Raw genomic sequence first — 19,621 nt, 5'->3', positions numbered from 1 at the left:
GTCTCTCAAAGTTTTGTCTCCCAAATGAGATTCTTCTTCATTCTTGAAAAATTTGTGCAATACCAACATGGAAGGAGAGTTAAAGGGGACATTTAGCGTAGGCAGAATTGTAAAAATATACAGGGGAGCTGAGATGTCGTGTTTGTTCCCTGGTCTCACTAATGATCAATGAGCAAATATTTGGTTTTAAGACTTACTGTGGGTGTATGGGAGACATTGGGTCATATGAGAGACAAAGACCCCTGCACCCATGGGACTTACCCGGTATTCATGGAAGAAAGACCGGAAACAGAAAAGAATGAATACTCAGGTCTACAGTAGGTTAGAATGTGGCAGACAGAGTGGAAGAAGAGGGCGAGAGTCCTGAGAGGGGAGTAGGGAATGTAACATTATACCGCACAGTAAGGGGGCTCCCTAATAAGAGGAGAAAACTCTTGAAGTTGGTGAGGGATGAACGACGTGGGTATTTTTGCAATAAGTTCTGGGCAGAAGAAGCAGGTGACTGGGTTGGTCAGTGGGTAGAGCCTTCACAGGTCTCCTCAGCAGTGGAGAGCCTGGGCCACTAGCCCAGTCAGCCATTCCTCTGCTTTGCTCACTGCAGACACGCTCAGGGCATTTGGGTGAGAAACCTTAGCTCTGCCTCTCAGAGCCTGCGAATCTCCCCTGTGGTGGACTGGGGCCTGAGCCCAGGCAGCCTCACCTGTCCTAGAACCCTGATTTTCAGAGTTTGAGCCCTGGATCTTCACCATCGGTGTCACCTGATGACTCAGGAGAAATGCACATTCTCAATCCTGAACCCAGACGTCTGTGGATCAGGCCCAAGAATCTGTGTTTTAACAAGCTTCCAAGAGATTGTGACACATGTTTAGTAAATTTCCATTCTTCTGCTGTGTATTCTGTGGAAACATGTACTTGCATTTCTTGCAATTAGCCGTTCTGTCTAAATCAGTACAATTGGGGCCGGCCCAGTGGCATAATGGTTAAGTTCGCACACTCTGCTTCAGCGGCCAGGGTTCAATGGTTCGGATCCTGGGCGCAGACCTACGCACCGCCTGTCAAGCCATCCCTAACAGAACTGGGAGAACTTATAACTAGGATATACAACTATGTACAGGGGCTTTGAGGAGAAAATCAAAAGAGGAAGATTGGCAACAGATATTAGCTCAGGGCCAATCTTCCTCACCAAAAAAAGAAGCAGCAGCAAAATATCTTAAAAATAAATAAATCTGTAGGATTTTTTTCTTTTTCTGCTTTATCTCCTCCCCTCCCCCCCCCCACCCGCCCCGTACACAGTTGTATATCTTAGTTGCACTAGTCCTTCTAGTTGTAGGATGTGGGACGCTGCCTCAACATGGCCTGACAAGCAGTGCCATGTCCCCGCCCAGGATCCGAACCCTGGGCCACCGCAGCGGAGTGCGCGAACTTAACCACTCGGCCATGGAGCTGGTCCCTCTGTAGGATTTTTAAACTGAAGTTGGAAAAGAAAACTGGATCAGGATATTTGTTTTCCTAATACAAAAAAAGTATAAAATGTTTTCTATTATTTATTAAAGGAGTCCTATACTAAATAAAATTATAAAATAAATTGTGAGAAGTCTCAGATAATTAAACCTCCTAGAGAAAAACAAAGTTTGCAGTATAATATACTTTTAGAGTTGCTTTTGCACATGGATTGCTCTGTGTGTGTGTGTCTATACATTAAAATGTGTTCCTCTAAAAGCTGTTTTTCTCAGTCTGAAGTGATGGCGGTCTTATGGGACTCAGGCCTTAACCTGTGGGATCTGACGTGATCTCCAGTTGAGTTAATTGCTTGCTGGTGTTGAAAAACCAGTTAGACCCTGACAGAGGGAGCCTTTTGGCCATCCATGTGCGAAGAGCCCCCCAGCTTTCATTCACTTCCCAATCAGACTAGTTTCTTGGTCAACTAGCTGGCAAGGTTCATGAGGGAGAACATCAGAGGATTCACTAATTTATTTCATATAAAAAAATGTGTTTCTAGCATTTCCTGTGTGCCCAATTCAGTTCAAGTTTTACAGATATTAATCTATTTAAATACGTGCAATAACACTACAAGGTAAGTATTATTATAATAATCCCAAATGAACATATGAAGAAAACGAGGCCAAGAGAGTTTCACTAAGGGGCCCCGTGTCTCAACCCTAGTAAGTGTCAGCATGAGGAAGGAGTTGCACGCTGCCTCTGAGTCCAGGAGCTCCATCCCTGTGCCACACTGCCATGGGATGCTGATCCCTAATATAAAAACCAGAACCAATATTTTGGGGGTGTTCCCACATCCAGGGCTCCAGAAGGTTCTGAGCCCAGGCATATTGATGAAGAGGAGGAGGAGGAGAAGGAGGAGAAGGATGATGATATTAACAACAGCAGTGATGGAAGCAGGGATCATAATCAGTAACCCACACACAAGCAGGGAGGAACAGACTGTGTGTTCTGTGCCCTGTTCATATATTAACTAATTTACCCTCACAATAGCCCTGTAAAGTAGACAAAATAATACCCATTATACCAAAGAGGAAACAGGCACACCAAGGTTCAGAAACTCACCCAGGGCCAGACAGCTCACAAACAGCAGAGCTGGGATTCACTGCCATGTGGTTGGGCTCTGGAGCCCCACACTAATGGAAACAGCTCACAGGCACTGTGTGGGGTCAGTGTCGGTGAGGAGGAGGTGATCTGCAGTATCTAATCCTGAGATAAGAGAGCTTTAGGAGGGAGTGACTTGGTGATTCCCAGATGAATATGACAAACTGCTAAAAAGTTTAAAAATAGAAAACCCACACTGTACTTTGGTCCAATGAAGACATTTCACATTTATTCTCGCCAACATTTCACAAAAGCAAGGACATCTTTCATCAAAGAAAGCAGAGAATGGTGTCTCAAAAAAAGGGCACATCTAAATTGAATAAATCAAGCCTATTGAGGGACTCGCCGCATGGCTCCTCTGTGCCTCCCTTTGCAAGGATGGATGTCAGGAAGACTAAGGGTGGGAGCATGGGTAGCGCCCCCCAGACTGACATGTGGTCAGTGCTCAGGGGATGTCAGCTGTGACCATTGGCTTTTCCTTAAGTTGACCCACTTTTTATTATTCTTACACAGTTTTATTCTAAAGGAGAATCTTGTATTTCTCTGGTAGATGGCAAAGTCAATTTCATTTGCCACAAATAGAAGGTTACCATCAAACCACAACAATGAGATCCAAATAATGATGTTAACTCTGGCGAGCTCACGCAGCCTGCTCAGGGCTGTGAGCTGGAGGCTGCTCCCTCGGTTGAAAAGGGAAATTAGCCACAGTGAGGAGGCATGAAAGACTCAGCACTGAAGTGAGAAATTCTGTTAATAATCAGGAGGGAAAGAGAAGGGAAAAGGATCGGCTTTCTCAGCATGTCCACCCATGGCATTTGATGACATCCCTGTGCACCCTCTAAAATCATCTGTACCAATGGAGGATTGTGGCCCAGGCCACAGGAAACATGTGAGGATCTTGTAGACACCAGGGGCCTTTTTACCAAGATTGTGTTGTTCAGGAAGATCCCTGAGGGGCACTGATGACAAATGTGACCTGGTGGTCTGCCTGACTCACTGTCTCTTCTGAGAACAGCCCATCACCCATGGCCCTGCCAACTGGGCTGTGGAGACACTTGACCCAGCCTGGCTGAGCTAGTCAGCTCCCCTTCTGTGGAATCTGAAATAAGGACCTCAGACTGAGGCCCCAGTGTTCTGGGCGCTGGGGTGAGGGTTTGTGTTTCGGTATTTTGAATATATCATTTCATGCTCTCGTAGACTGTAAGGTTTCTGCTGGGAAATTCACTAAAAGCCTGATTGGAGTTCCTTTGTAGGTTATTCTCTTCTGCCTTGCTGCCCTTAATGTTTTTTCTTTGTCATTGACTTTTGCCAGTTTTAATAGTATATGGCTTGGAGAAGGTCCTTTTGCGTTGATATAATTAGGAGTTCTGTTGGCTTCATGTAATTGTAAGTCCAGTTTCTTCCCCAGATTTAGGAAGTTCTCAGCTATTATTTCTTTGAACAAGCTCTCTGTTCCTTTCTCCCTCACTTCTCCCTCTTGAATACTTATAATTCTTATGTTACTTTTCCTAATTGAGTCAGACATTTCTCAAAGAATTCCTCCATTTTTAGAAAAATTTGGTTCTCTCTCCTCCACCTGAAGCATTTCTATCCTCTAAATCACTAGTTCTGTCCTCCATAGAATCAGCTCTATTTTTTATGGATTGTAGATTATTTTTTATGTCATTGTCTTCTTCATATCCAGAACTTCTGTTTTGGGGGAGTTTTTTCTTTTAGAGTTTCAATCTCTTTGGTGAAGTACCCCTTATGTTCATCAATTTTATTCTTGAGCTCATTGAACTATCTTTCTGAGTTTTCTTGTAACTCATTGAGTTTCTTTATGACAACTATTTTGAATTCTCTGTCATTTATGTGAATTCAGGATTGGTTTCTGGAGCCCTGTTATATTCCTTCTGCTCTGAAGTATTAATGTAGTTCTTCATGATGTTTGATGAATTGATCCTTTGCCAGCACATTTGTGATAGTATCAGGTCACAAATTCCACCTGCCACCACTGGGGATGTGGGCAGAAGCTGTGTTTTCGGATCCTGCCCCCTGTGCTGGAAGTTGTTCAAGTAGGGTTGCTCTGCATTTGCCTAGGCTGGCCACAGCTGCTCTGCAGGTGGCACTCATGTGTGCAGGGCCTCTATGCTGGGCTTGCGGGTCAGGCACCATAGGCAGGGCCTCTGTGCTTGGCAGGGGACCAGCTTAGCTGCTGCAGGCTATGTAGAGGCTGAGCCGCCACTTGATGGTTCCTGTGGGCTGCCATGCTCTGTGGGTTGGGGTACCTTCTGAGTGGGCAGGGTGCCTTCTTGCCTGCGCTACACTAAGGGTGTAGGGCACCCATGCGGGGGCTGAGCCACCACTCTGTGGATCCCTCTGGCTACTGTGCTCTGCAGACAGGGGCACCTTCTGAGCGGGCAGGGCACCTTCTTGCCTGCACTGTGCTAGGGTGGAGGGGAGCCACCGCCACTCAGTGTAGAGCATTTCCACAGGCAAGGCCACTATGGCATGTTGGGCCCTCCCATGGGCCAGAGCCCAAAAGTGTTTTCCGGTCATGCTGTCCTCACCTCCTCTTACAGTTGTGGGAATCTGCTGTGTGGGGATCCATGAACTGGTATGCTGCCACTGGGGAGGGAGAAGGGTACACTTACTTAGTTTTACTGCCTCTCAGGGGTCCAGTCCACCTACCTTTAGATGTGTAGCTCCATGGATCTCTCAGAAGTCTTGTTGTCCTTGCAGGGAATCCTCTGCTAATTAATGAATGTCCATTTAGTTGTAACTTAAAGAGGTGAGACTGAGGGAAAAACTCACTCCACCATGATGCTGATGTCACTCCCTCCCTAAATTCAGCCTCTTGAATCCAAAACTTTCTCTGCTGTGTGACCTTGGGGAAGACATTTCATTTCTCTGATCCCGGATTTTCCCAGAAATGCAGTAATAGTTCTCACTTCACCAGGTTGTTGTCAGAATTAAAGATCAAACACTCAAAAAGCAAATCCTGGGGTGCCTGGTTCATGGAGGTGTTCCTAGTGTTTATGCAACTGTTAATGGTCCTCCAACAACCCTCAAGGTAGCCCATATCGTATTTCCATCTCAATCAGCTGCTCGAGGTTTGAGGGTCAGGCAGCTCTGGCAAGTCATTCAGTCTACCCAGCAGAGGTGGGACTGAACCCAGGTCCCTCTGGTCAGGATGCATTGTAACCCCACACTCTTCCATCACCACAGTGAACCCACAGTCAGCAGGACATGAAGTATTTCCCACTGCTATTGCTGTTATAAGCATTTCAGCCTCCTCCCGCCTTAAAGACCCCCTGTTCCCTCTCTACTGTCTCCCCAGGTTGGCAGAAGGCCCCTTACTCAGGTTACTTATGGCCCCCCAGGGCACTCTGCAGTCATGCCCCCCCTCCTCTTATGCTGATGGCCCCCACTCATCTGGTCACAGGGAGCTAACACTAATGAGCTCTCCTGAGGATGATCTCATTTTAACAGCCCCCAAAACACTCAGGATGCAGGAACTATTATTTCCACTTCTCAAAGGAGGGATCTACAGCTCAAAGAGGGTGAGGGACTTCCACGAGGGCCCACAGCTGCCAAACGGCTGAGTTGGAAGGGTTTAGCCTACACTGCACTGGGTCCTTTGCCTTGTTCCCTCCTGTGCTCCCCCACTGGAACTGCTGAGGACTCTGGGCCGGGACTCCCAGCCACCTGACTACCCAGATGGCCCATAAGTAACCACACCCCCACATCTCCACTTGCGGCTCTCCGAGCCCTCCCCCATGGTATGCAACATCTTCCACAAAATTCCTTCCCTTCTGCAATGTGGGAAACCTTCTATAGGAGGACGGTCATCAGTGTCACTTCAGAAGCACCCCGCCCCTTTGCCATCATAGGCAATGATTCCTCCCCATGGTCCTGTAGGTCTTTCTCCTAAATATGACTTCTGGGTATCCCCTCCTTTCTGTGCCCCCATACTGAGATGTCACCTAGTTATCACTGTTACCATTATGGAGGTTGGAAGAGTCCTTGAAGGAGTGAGGGTGGCCACTGAGGTCTCTCACATCCTGACGGGGGTGAGAGGGGTGGGGGGGGGCTGTGAGGGAGACTCTTGCAGCCTCCTCACCATTGTTGGTAAACTGCAAATAGTCAAAACAATGGCTGTTAATCCCCCAGAACAGTTGCTGGGGAAACTGGCTGAAAGTTCCCCCCATCCCCCGCCCACCCCTGCCCCAGCCCCCACCCCCACCCCCCTGTAAAATCTGTAAATCTCCCACCTCCTGCCCCGTGTGACTGAGGGTCTGGAGCCTTCTTGGTGGGCATTTCTGTGTAGACTTCTCAGCTCCGGCTGGTTTCCTCCCACCATCTAAGAATCTTCAAATCTTAGTCTCCAAGGTTGTGCCACGGGGTGCACCTGACTCCTGCTGTGACCTCCACCGGCACCTCATCAAATCTGCAGAGATGGGAGTTAGGTTGTTTTTTCCAAGCCAGACTATCTCCACCTGTATCTTCCTCATCACACTCTGTGCATGTAGACTGTGTGATTCTGTGTGTCTTTGGGGCATCCCTATGACGTGCTTGTCTCACTAGTCTCCAGTCTCCATGGAGCATTTGTACATTTGTGTTGCTATGGCTGAGGCAGGTCAGCACCTCCTTCCTATCCCATAGGTCCCTGGTGTGTTTTGCATATTTGTTGCATACGTTTTATGTCTGTCGTATATCTTTTCTGTTGTGATGTTGTATTTGTGTTTCCAGGCTGTTTTCTAGAGTGTCAGCATCCCACACCTGTCACATAGTGTCCCCAGGGTGTGTGTGGAGAGCCCCCAGGTTGTGCTGGGCTGTGTCAGTAGAAAGCACTTGTCACACAGAGTTCCCAAGATATTCATGTCTGTAGGCTGTACTGCAGTATCACACCTGTCACACACCTGCGTCATAGGGTGCTTGACATGATTGTGTATTTCCAGGCTGCACCATGGTGTGCTAGCCTAAAATGTCACATTGCATGTGCCTCTAGGTGTGTCAACATTACACACCTGTCCACTGGCACCAGCCCTCCAATCATCCATCCCACCAATATCCAGTTTGCAGGAGATGTGGTGGGGGGCTTGGCATCTTAAAACAGCATCAGAGAGATGCGAAAAACCAAATCTAGAATGTGGGAAATTCTTATGAACAAATGACCCACAGCTTCAACAAATAAATTATAAGAATAAAAAAGAGGAACGAAGTGCCATGTATAGGTTAAAGAGTGACATACAAGCCATCCCTACCACAAGCCGTGTGGGTACATGATGGATACTGATTGCAGTGAAGCTGCCTTAAAGAACAAACACATTTGAGACAACTGAGAAAAGAAAACGCCGATAGCAAATTTTATGATATTTGGAATATTTTAATTTTATGTGATCAAGTAATTAAAGTTCTAAAGTGCTTACGTTTTGAAACTTTATTCTGAAGTAGGTCAGTGATATTTGGAATTCTGCATAAAATGACCAGGTATTGTGTGTGTGTGTGTGTATTGGAACACAACTCAGTAATATAAAAAGCAAATGACTGATAGATGCCTAAACATGGATGAATCACAAGGAAATTATGAGCAAAGGCAGCCATCGAAAGCAACTATAAACTGTATAGTCCATTTATGTGAAGTTCTAGCACAAACGATATGAATGAACAATTGTATAAATTAGAACAGTGCCCACCTGGAACGGTAGGTGCAAAGGGACATGAAGGAATGTGTTTGGGGTGATGAAAATGTTTCATCTCATGACTGGGATGTTTTGGGTTTAGATACTAAGGGACACAACACTCCTGCAAATAATCATTATTAAATATTTTAATGGACTCCTTTTTCAAATATAAGTAAATATCTTAAAGAGGAAAGTGGATTCACTGCTGCAACAGATAAGTCAGCTCCACTTGGAATAACAGATGTCAACCACAAAGATAAGTCCAGTGACCTTCTTGATTCCACCCTGAGAGCGAGCCCTCTCCTCTCCAGCACATGAGCAGAAACTCCAAAAACAGATCTGAACCTCACCTCAGTTGAGTTGGACAGGGTTCTGAGTGGGAACCCACCTTTGTGTAATTAAACTCTGCATACAGTCCCTGAGATCACAGTCGCATGGAGGCCAGGCACGCGTACTATCTGTGATTTCATTTTTTTTCTTTCCTTTTTTTGTGAGGAAGATTAGCCCTGAGCTAACATCCATTGCCGATCTCCTCTTTTTGCTTGAGGAAGATTGTCACTGAGGTAACATCTGTGCCAATCTTCTTCCATTTTCTGTGGGATGCTGCCACAGCATAGCTTGATGAGTGGTGCTGTGTCTGCACGGGGGATCTGAACCAGCGAACCCCAGGCGGCTGAAGTGGAGCGCATGAACTTAACCGCTACACAACTGGGTCGGCCCCCTATCTGTGATTTCAGTACCTGCACAATGCCTGACAGAGTCGTACAAGCAGCCAGTATGTCGAGGAGAGCTGTCAATGTGAGTTTAACTTGCAAAATCCAAGCATACTGGTTAAGCAGAGGATTGATAGAGAAATTAATTCGGACACTAACCGGAGCTAGCACAAACCTCTCAGGCTGAGAGCTCAGTCCCACAAGACTGCCCCCCACTTCAGATGCCAATCACAAATAGTAGGTCCCCAGGTTACCACAACTTCTGTCTGACTAGCCTCCAAATTAGAGGTTCCTATGACCACCTTCCTCAGATGTGATCATCTACTAGGACAGCTAGAACTCAGGAAAACATTCAAGTTGAACAGCTTATTATATAATAAATGATGTAAAAGATGCAGATAAACTGCCAGATGAAGAAATTCATAGGGTGCGGTCTGGAAGGGTCCTGAGCTCAGGAGCTCCTGTCCCTGTGGAGCTGGGTGTGCCATCCTCCTGGCACGTGGATGTGTTTATCAAGCTCTCCAAACTCCCTGCTTATGAAGGCGTGATTGATCATTCACTCAATCTCCAGCCCCTCTCCCCTTGGAGGATGGGGGAGTGGGGCTGAAAGTTCCAAGCTTCTAATTATGGTTTGGTCTTTCTCATAACCAGCCCTCACCCTGGAGCTATCCAGGAGCCCACCAAGAGTCGCCTCATTAAAACAAAAGACACTCCTTTCACACAGGAAATTCCAAAGGATTTAGGAGCTCTGTGCCAGGAACCAGGGGGCAGAGATCAATACCTATATTTTATTATTTTACAACCCACCTCCCAGAGGTCTTTCCAAAGAAAAGTTTCCCCTTGTACCAAGAAGTATGTGCAAGAATATTCACAACAGCATAACATCTGGAGACAGCTCAGGAAAGAAGATTGGTAAATGGGCTTCTCCACACAGTGGGGCATTATCCACAGCCCTAGTTCTCCCTTCTGTGGATGCAATGAGAGAATCAGACAAATGTCACAATTTACCCTGCAGAATGCCCACTTCCATGATACAAGCCATTTTTACATGGCACCTTCTAGTTTCTCAGTGAGACTGAGCCCCAATTTCCTATTGGAAAGCAGCTCACACTTGCAAATGTCTTCCCAACAACAGCACGGTTACTTCTGCCTCAGCACTGCACGGAACCCTTTCTTTTTCTCCAAACTGCCTTTCAAACTAGTTCTGCAGATAAGCGCTCCTGTCCCCCATACTTTTCATCTCTGGGAGAAATGGATGGAAAACATTTGACTTTTTTGGTACATGTTAATAAAATAGCATTCTGCAACTTTCAGTCACCAGTCATATTCAGGTCCAATTTAGCTATTAATATTTCCAAAGAATTAAAGATATGGTTATAGCATTTAAAATATAAATGTTCCCTTTAATCAGCTAAGGCCTATTTCTGGGTTTCCGCCTCTGCTCCCCACTTTTTAGGTGCTGTGGATGCACTAGAGAGAAAGGGTGTGGACAGAGGACGGGCGGCAGGCAGGGAAAGCCTCCCCGGACCACTGTGAGCTGGGGTTTGTGTCCTGGGGTTGGACATTCCTGGATTGTAAGGCATAAACACCAACATTACACATTCATTCATTTATTCAACAGATATTTATTGGTCGTTTGAAATGTGTCAGCCACTTTCCTAAGCACCTGAGATACTTTAGTAAACAAAACTGAGAAATTCCCTGCCCTCATTTAGCTTACACTTTAGTGGAGTGAGACAATAAATGGAAAATATAATCGGAAAATTATAAGATGTGTTCTAAATAGAGAAGTACTAGGAAATACACATACCTGTACAGATTCGTATACATTACATTGGGGCTGTACCCAAGGAAGCATCTGGTGTGGAGGGAACACTTTTTTTTTTTTTTTAAAGATTTTATTTTTTTCCTTTTTCTCCCCAAAGCCCCCCCGGTACATAGTTGTGTATTCTTCGTTGTGGGTTCTTCTAGCTGTGGCATGTGGGACGCTGCCTCAGCGTGGTCTGATGAGCAGTGCCATGTCCGCGCCCAGGATTCAAACTAACGAAACACTGGGCCGCCTGCAGCGGAGCGCGCGAACTTAACCACTCGGCCACGGGGCCAGCCCCCTAGATGGAACACTTTTGAAGGCAATTTTCTGGTGAGTCCTCAGGTGGCGGTGGTAGGTGGATGACTGGCGGTAGCTTCTCTGGCAAAGGGAACACACATAGGGCTTCTCCCCTGTGTGGATTCTCTCATGAGCCCGAAGGTTGGTTTTGTGGCTGAAGGACATTTCACATGTGCTGCACTTGAAAGGTTTCTCTCCTGTGTGAATCTTCTGATGCACGCGTAGGTCTGATGCCTGGAAGAAGCCTTTGTCACACTGGCCACAAATAAATGTCCTCTCATTATTGTGTCTTCTTTGATGGGCTTTTAACCGAGACAGATACCTAAAGATCCTGGGACACTTCTCACATTTGTATGATTTGGGGGCTCCCTGGGATCTTTCTTGGTGTCCCCCACATGCTGAGTTTCCCTCAATGCTCTGGTGGGTAGGAACACGCTCAGGCGTAACCTGGTTTGGCCGGGAGAGAAACCCTGGTCCCACCTCTATAAGGACATCTTGATAAGGGGGTCCTTTCAGGGACTCTTCCTGGGACCTGCAGGTGCCTAGACCTGCTCTTCTGGAGCTGAGTGGATTCTCCAAAGGAACACCTCCCTCTCCAGGCCCAGGACGGTTCTCTCCCTGGATGATGAGTAGGGAAGGTGTTTGATTGCCTTGACTAGTCATACTGTCATTTACTTGACAAGTTTTCAAAGATATGTTGCCACCATTTTCTTTGTCTTCATCTCCTGTGAAAATAAAGAAGTGATTCAGTGAAGTCGTACCCAAGAAGGGGTCCACACAGAACATCCCTCTAGTATCTGGGCTCCCCTCACTCACCTTGTTCTGTTTCCAGAGAATGATCTTTGGGAGTCTGGAAAGGGGTCCCCATGTTCTCTCCAGTTTGGGTTCCTGTTGACAACTGTTTCCTGAGGTGAACTATGACTTCTCTTAAGGGCATATTCTCAGAAAAGAGAGCTTCCTGCCCCTGCATGCAGACGTGGACCTGTAAACAAAGTCTGTTCACTGTTGTGTATAGATCTGTTGAATGACAGAAAACCTCCCCTTGTCAAGCTTTCCCAAGATTCCTCTATTGCCTGCCCCATACCTGCTGTCCTGCCCTTGTCTTTCCTAGCCTTAAATTTCATGTAATTTCTTGTTAGTGTGTCTTCCTCAATGAAAAAAGACAAATATTAAGGCTTTCTGAGGGAAGCACCAGCTCGTGTTAAGGCATTTCTCCTCATCCTTGAGGTTTCTGCTCAATTGCCAATTTCTTAGTGAGCCCTCCTATCACCTCACCAGCTAAAATAACTTAAATCAATTAATATATTGGCTTCTATATGTCCCACTGAAGAAATGCCTATAAAAACTTCTACTCTCATTCTTGCTTACTTAGGATGGTAAAGACTTCCTTTGGTGAGGACTAATAACTGTGTCTACAATAACTCTTCTTTTGCTACTTCCAGGCAACTTCAACTGACTGTATACTTGTTCCTTACACCCCTCTGCCCCTCACCCCAGAGGTCAGAACCCTCTACTCACTAAGCCAGGTGGCTTCATGCCATCATCAGTCAGATCTTCCATGAATTTCTCCAGGTTTCTGCCACTTGATTCCCATTTCTCTTTCAACATGGACCTGTCACTGCAGTAGCCATTGATCATAAATTGCTCCAGGACCAAACGAGAAATCATTTCATCCTTGCTGTGTTTTTCTGGCTGTAGCCAGGAGTGAAATAACTTATAGAGTCTTTGCAGTTCCTGCCTTGCACATGAATTCTTGCCATTTTGAAATAAGCTGTGTTGAGTGCTCGGGAACTTGGAGATCCTCTCCCCATCCTGGACAGCAGGTACTTGACGGGGATTAAACTCATGATTTTCTGACCCAGGATCATTCCTGGATGGTTCACCTTGAAATGAGATTCTGAGATCTAAAGCCATTCTTAAAACAATTCTCGGAGAGACACAACTTCAGGGATTCAGTCTCTGATGACTTGTTTCTCTGGGAATCTGTTTCAACAACTAGTGGATGCTTAAAAACTGCAAGCTACAAATAGAAGAGATATATAATTAATTACAGCCCTGGCATAATTAAAAACAAAATTTCAGCTTCAGATGAGTTTATGGGTGAATTCTAACAAACATTTAAGAAAGAAAGAATTCTGATCTTGCAAACTCTCTCAGAGCATTAAAAAAAAGTGTGAAGACTCCCCTTCTAGCTAATGAGTTCAGCAGCTCCCTGATAACAAAATCTTACAAGTACATTAAAGAAAGGAACACTACTGGTCAATATCTCTCACAAATGTGGGCATAAAAATCAAAAGCAAAATATTTGAAAATCAAATCTAGTCCCATATAAGGAGAACAATATATTACAAACAAGTGTGGTTTACTATCTAAATAGTTAAATTGGGTTAAAATTTAAAAATCAATGTAACTTACCACATCAGTAGAACATAGAAAAACACAATACAATTATCTCCATAGATGCATTAAAAATGTTTAATAAAAGTCAGTGCTCATTACTGAAAAAGAGATTTAGTAAACCAGGAACAAAGAGAACTTCCTTGATGTCAAAAAGTACACAAAATACAGCAAAAATTATCCTTAAAACTTTCCCCCCTTGAAATTGATCGATGGATGACCACTGTCAACTATGTTCAATATTGGATGCTCCCTAACCAGTAAAAGATGGTAAGAAAATATATCGAATATCATTATTTATATCTGTCTTGATTTGGTTTGCAGGAAAATCTCAAATATTCTACAAATATTCGACTAAGCGAATTTTTGCAAGATGCCTGATACAAGGCCAATATACCAAAATCAGTTGGATTATGTAATAACACAAGCAGCTGAAAATTAAAACAAAAAATACTTTACCACTTATATTACCATTAAACCTCAAATATCTAAGAAAAAATCCAGTGAAAATGTGCAAGCCCTCTACCCAAATATACAGTATTAATAAATATTCTATATATAAAGGATAGCCATGTTTATGGATTAGAAGACTCAGTATTATGGAAAATGTCATCTCTCCCCAAGTTGCTTTATAGATTCAATGTTATCTCAATGAAAATCCAATAAGTTTGTGTGCACATGTACATATGCAAAAATTTGCAAGCTAATTCTAAAATTATATAGACATAAAAGGGCTACAAATAGCCGAGACAATTCTGAAGAAGAATAATTTTTCAGGATTTACATAATCGGAAGACAAATGGATTAGGAGACTACACTGATCATGGTACAAGGGTAGATAAATAAAGCAACAGATTGAATATTGTCCTCATATGGATTGACATCTATGCAGTCACTTGCTTTCTGGAAAACTTGACACTGAAGTGCATATGCAGAGGGAAAAGACTTTTTTTCAATAACTGGTGCTAGGTCAACTGAATATCCATAAAAGGAAAAATTAATCCTGACCCCTACCTTACAGTGTTTACAAAAATTAGTTCTAGATTGATTTAAAAAACAAAAAAACTCTGAAATATGAAACAATAAATCTTCTAGAAGACTACATGGAAGAATATATTTAAGAACTTGTGGTAGGAGAAGATATCTTCAATACGACACGGAAAGTACTCAGCAAAAGGAAGAGACTCATATCCTGGACTGCGTTAAAATGAGAACTTCTGTTCATCAAGTAAAATCATTCATACATTAAAAAGACGAAGCACAGTATAGGAGAAGATAATTCCAATACATATACAAAACACAGAATTAGTTTACAATGAAGTCCTTCAAATCAATTAAACTGAAGACTGCTCAAGAGAAAAATGGTCAAAAGTACTTGTCAAAAGCAGATCTTAATGAATAATAAAACGGAAAGTGGTACAACCTCATTAATCATCCCAGAAACACAAAATAAAACTACGGTATCATGCTACAAAATACCTACCAGAATGACTAAAATCAAGTAGCCTGAATGATAGCGTAGACGAGAGCACCTGGAACTCCCAGTCACCACTGGTGAGTACTCACTATCTACTAGATCTGTATTTATACATTCTGGAGGCTCATCCATTTTACTCTTTGGCATATACTCAACAGAGAAATGTACTCATGTACATCAAAGACACATACAAGAATGTTTATGTCATCATAATTCATAATATTGCCATCTGTAAACACCTAAATGTCCAAAATTAAATGGAATAGATTACAATTAATTTATATAGAGGCATATTTGACAGCAATTGAAAATGAATGAACTGCTTCACGCAACAACATGGATGAACAACAAATCATAATGCTGACTGAAATAATACAGACACCAAACAATACATTGTTTATTCCCATTTATGTTAATTGAAAAGCATACAAAATTATCAATATCATTTAGAATGTTGGTTACTTTTGGAGACAACAGTAGCTAGTGAGATAGGTACGTACATGGAGGCCTCCAGAGGAGGACTCCATCTCAGTTTGCCTGGGACTAAGGAGAGTTCTGGGATGCTGTACTTCCGGTTTTAGCTGGCAACAATCTACCCCTCGGTCTTGGAGGTCACAGGAGTGTTTCTCTGTAAAAATCCACCAAGCTATATACTTTCACTTTTTTATTTTCTGTATGGGCATTACATTTCAATAAAAATGTTCAGCTTTAAATACTAAATACGGCCTTAAATTGTAATTGGACACGATGTAATTGAATGAAGATAGTGATCTGGTTCTTTCAGTTCTTTCACTTCTTTCAGTTATTATTAAAAAAACCGAAATCTTAGAAAAAGTTGAGAACAAAAGGAATGAAATAGAAGAGAGAGGCCGGAATTTGTGCAAATGATCTCGTCCTGTGTTGGAAACTCCTCCATCAGATGCAACATCTGTATAGCCTCCCCCAGCTACACCCACTGGGTCGGTCCAATGATACATTCCTTAACTTTCCTTTTACTTTCATCTTTACTGTCTTTTTTCCATCAACAGTTACCCTTCTTGTGAAAAACATTTGTCCTTGCTTCACTGCTTTTATCAATGTCACAGTTTTGTGTTGATCTGTTTCTAATGCCTGTCCAGTGGAAATGAAGTTGAATTTGCATTGCTCAGTATCCATTTCTGACTGCAAATCATGCTACCTGGGCAACCAGAGGCACGCCGCTAGGGATGCAGGATGGATAAAAGATTTAATCCTTTTTCTATATCATCGCTCTATTTTTGCGTCCTTTTCCCAATTTCCATATAGTTAACATTTCAAAGATTTGTGGGTTTTTTTCAAAGCAAATTTCATGCTACAAATCGGAAAATGTGGGTGTGTGGTGGGATTGAGACGTGGGCACACAAAGACCTCATTTATTTCCTATGGTTGGCATCATTCATTTCATACTTTGTGTCAACCTTACCTGGCTGTCTGATCAGACTAGCCACCCTGATCTCATCAATTAATGAGGCAAAGACGATTCCAGAAAAACCCCATAGGAGAAAACTGAACACAGTTCTTGTCTTTCCCTAATCTATTCACCACAAAGCTTCCAGTCAATCTTTATCAAATGCTAATCTGCTCAGGTCACACCCCACCTCACTCCCTTCCCTGGCTCCCTCTTGCCCCGGGGGAAAAGTACCAAGTCCTTCCTGGTCCCAAGGGGCCTTGCCTGGGCCTGCTCTCACCCCTCCACACCCATCTTAGGTGTTGTGGCTGGTTCTCCATGTCCAGGTACACTGGCCTCCCCCAGGACCTCTCCTTTCTCTAGGTCTCCCTACGAGTTCTCTTTCAGGACCACCCAAGGCACACACAGACCACACACTCACATTTGTAGATATGCACTCAATCCCATGGCTGTGGAGCACTACTATGACCAAGACCTTGAAATTCAACACCGGACTGCTATATTAAAAGTTCTCATCACAAGAAGAAAATATTTTGTAACTATATATTGTGATGGATGTTGACAGACTTATTGTGGTGATCATTTGGCAATATATACAAATATCGAATCATTATGTTGTATACCTGAAACTAATATTATATCTCAATAAAAAACAAAAGGAAACAAAAACATCCAGACTTGCGAGGTCCTTAATCTGGAGTCTAGCATTTACGAGCTGTGTGATCCCAGGCACATTACCCATCAGGTCCCCATCTGTGTCGTGAGGACTCTGATCTCTAATGACACCACCTCCCAAAGGTGTCATGGGAGCTAAAAGAGTGGATATATATGAAGCACAGGGAGCATTTACTGGCACATGCTAAGCAAGCACTCAGTAAAAGTCTGCTAAATAACTGACATTCATCCTTTAAATTTTAGCACTACTCTCACCTCAACTGGCCATTGACCAACAGTCGCACAAGAGCAATAAAAATGAATTACCAGAAACATAAAACTAATAAGATGACAAAGCCATACAAAAAGACTTTCCCAGGAGAAGTCTTCTTCAATCAGGCCAGGTTTTGCACAGCTAGAGCAGCTGTCACGACAGACCATCTCCCGTGCCTGAGAGACCCCCACCTCTTTGCACCTAGGAATTTTCTCCCCATAGCTATGCCTACATGCACATGCATGCACACTTGCAAACACAAAATTGGAAATTTTCCCTGTAAGTTCTGGAAACTCACCTCCTTGAATGAACGTCAAACCAGGTAATCCTGGGCTGAAGGCTGAACTGCTGTGTGACTGGCTTTCTGCACTGGCTTCATCTGATTGCCTTCCCCAGGCTCCTCCTTTTATAGGGTTAGGGATCAGTGATACATTTAAAGACATGATTGGATAAAGTTTTCCCGTTGATGTAATCACTGTTGGAAACTTCATCCAGCTCTCCAATCCAATACGTACACTACTATATAACAGCCCTGGGCCTGGGACAGTTGGCCATAATCAAACACACTAATATTTCTGCAGTGAAATGTAACAATATTCACACTGAGTGGGAATAAAAACAGAACCAAACCATTTTTACCCATCCACTGCCCAGCCCCCATCATCCTTCTCCCATAGTATGAGGTCAGCTCCTGACTGGCCTCCCCTCCTCCCTCCAGTCTTTTCTATTGTCAAAGCAGCCTCATAGGGACCCTGTTATAACCATCTGACCATATCTTTCCTCTCCAGAAGCTCCCAGTGTCTCCCAGGGTCACTCTGCCAGAGCTCAAACTGCCTCTGATGAAGGATCTCTCCACTCCCCAGTCTGTTATGGACTCACAATTTCACAAAATGCAATAAAAATGAATTACCAGAAATGTGAAATTAACAAGAAAACAAAGCCATACAAAGTGCAAGGTCTTTTATGTCATCAGATTCACTGGACATAAAATGTGTGTCAGCTTGTCCTAGAGTTCATAGGCTTATTCTGTTTCTGTGCTTACCTCGCCACAAACAGGAGAGAGTGTGGAGAATGGCAGTGTCCTCAGACCACACGCTGAACATCACGGACGTAGCACAGAAACCAGCTTCCCGACAGTGCCCTGGAGACCCTGGTGACCTGGCTCCGTGGCCTGTCAGCTCCAGCCTCACTGGCCCGTGTGGTTCCCGGAACCCAGCAGCTTCACTTCCATCTTGGGCTTTTATCCCCTCTTCTCTCTGCCTCTGGGAGAGGAGCCCACAGCTCTCCTCACACTCTCCAGGTCTTCGTTCAAACATCTCCTTCTCAGAGAGAGCTGTCCTGGACATGTTTTCTAAAGCTGCAGCCTACTCTCCCCAACTCCCACCCCGATCAGTCTCTATTCACCCTCTCTGCTTTATTTTTCTCCACAGCACAGATTTCCATAAGGAAAACTCTATATTCCCCTTATTTGTCTTGTTTATTGTCTGTCACCCTCTATAGAATTTAACCACCTCACACAGAGGAATTTTCTTCTGTTCTGTTTCTTGCTGCATCCTCAGCAGTTGACAGAGAGCTTGGCACTTGGCAGGTTCTGCTCAGTATGTGTACTGTGAAGTGACTATTCCAGGTGTGAGAGGGTATGGCCTAAACTGATGTGGCAGCTGCAGGGAGGGCAGAATCAGATGAACCACAGAAGGATTTATGCAATAGGAACTTTAAGACAGCTTTGGGGTCTGGAAGAGATGGTGATCCTGCAAGGGCTGCTGATTACACCCCAAAATCACCCTAGAGAAGTTAGAAGTTAGAGGGAGACACAGATGACAGCAACTAGTGGAGTTCTGTCCCCAAACCCAGGGGAGATCTAGGCCATCCCAGACTTGTCTGGGTGAGGAAAGCTGCTGTGAGGAAGAGTTAGAGAAAAGTGGTTTCATTTCACCCTACACAGTCTCGGGGCAGCCGTTACCTTCCTGTACCACCTTCAGTCTGTGGTGCTGGAATAGACAGTAATACCAAGTCAAGAAGATTTGAAGAGAAATCGGGCTGGTCAGCCGCCCCTGGGCTGTCACACCATCCCCTCTCATCCCACAGACCTTTGGGATGACAGCTCAGGAGACACCTCCACTCTGGCCAAATTAAGATGAAAACTGATGAGCCTGGTCGCCTAGTGTGGTGGGAGCTAGGTCCCCTTCCCTGCCCCCCTCCCTCATTTCATGCTCATTGCATCTGCCAGGGCACCTGCCTGACCTTGGCTTTTCTTCCACACACACAACACAGAGCAACTCATACATCCAGAGAAAAGTAATTAG

At 44.3% G+C, this 19,621-nt stretch overlaps 1 protein-coding gene across 1 annotated transcript; it reads right to left on the bottom strand.

Annotated features, from left to right (window-relative positions):
- Window positions 1–4,788: 4,788 nt before the first annotated feature.
- LOC124250249 (zinc finger and SCAN domain-containing protein 4-like) lies at window positions 4,789–13,001 on the bottom strand. The gene is made up of 5 exons (XM_046682076.1): window positions 12,606–13,001; window positions 11,904–12,069; window positions 11,082–11,812; window positions 9,008–9,094; window positions 4,789–5,208 (listed from the first exon to the last, which is right to left on the bottom strand). Exons 1-5 carry the CDS (start codon window positions 12,999–13,001, stop codon window positions 4,789–4,791), a joined length of 1,800 nt encoding a protein of 599 aa, XP_046538032.1.
- Window positions 13,002–19,621: the final 6,620 nt, after the last annotated feature.

The sequence above is a fragment of the Equus quagga genome, chromosome 13 (assembly GCF_021613505.1).
Source record: "Equus quagga isolate Etosha38 chromosome 13, UCLA_HA_Equagga_1.0, whole genome shotgun sequence".
In the NCBI taxonomy this organism is placed as follows: domain Eukaryota; kingdom Metazoa; phylum Chordata; class Mammalia; order Perissodactyla; family Equidae; genus Equus; species Equus quagga.
The sequence above is the reverse complement of the archived record's forward strand: the minus strand, read 5'-3'. Positions and strand labels throughout refer to the sequence as shown.

Excerpts from the sequence above, each read along its gene's own strand:
- LOC124250249 (XM_046682076.1), bottom strand. The coding sequence starts at position 13,001 with ATGGCTTTAGATCTCAGAATCTCATTTCAAGGTGAACCATCCAGGAAT. Across the intron at positions 9,095-11,081 it reads GTGTTCCATCTAGGGGGCTG|TATGCTTGGATTTTGCAAGT; the intron begins GCCCCGTGGCCG and ends CTGCTTAACCAG. Across the intron at positions 5,209-9,007 it reads CTCTGTCAGGCATTGTGCAG|TGGCAGCATACCAGTTCATG; the intron begins GTACTGAAATCA and ends CTCCCTCCCCAG.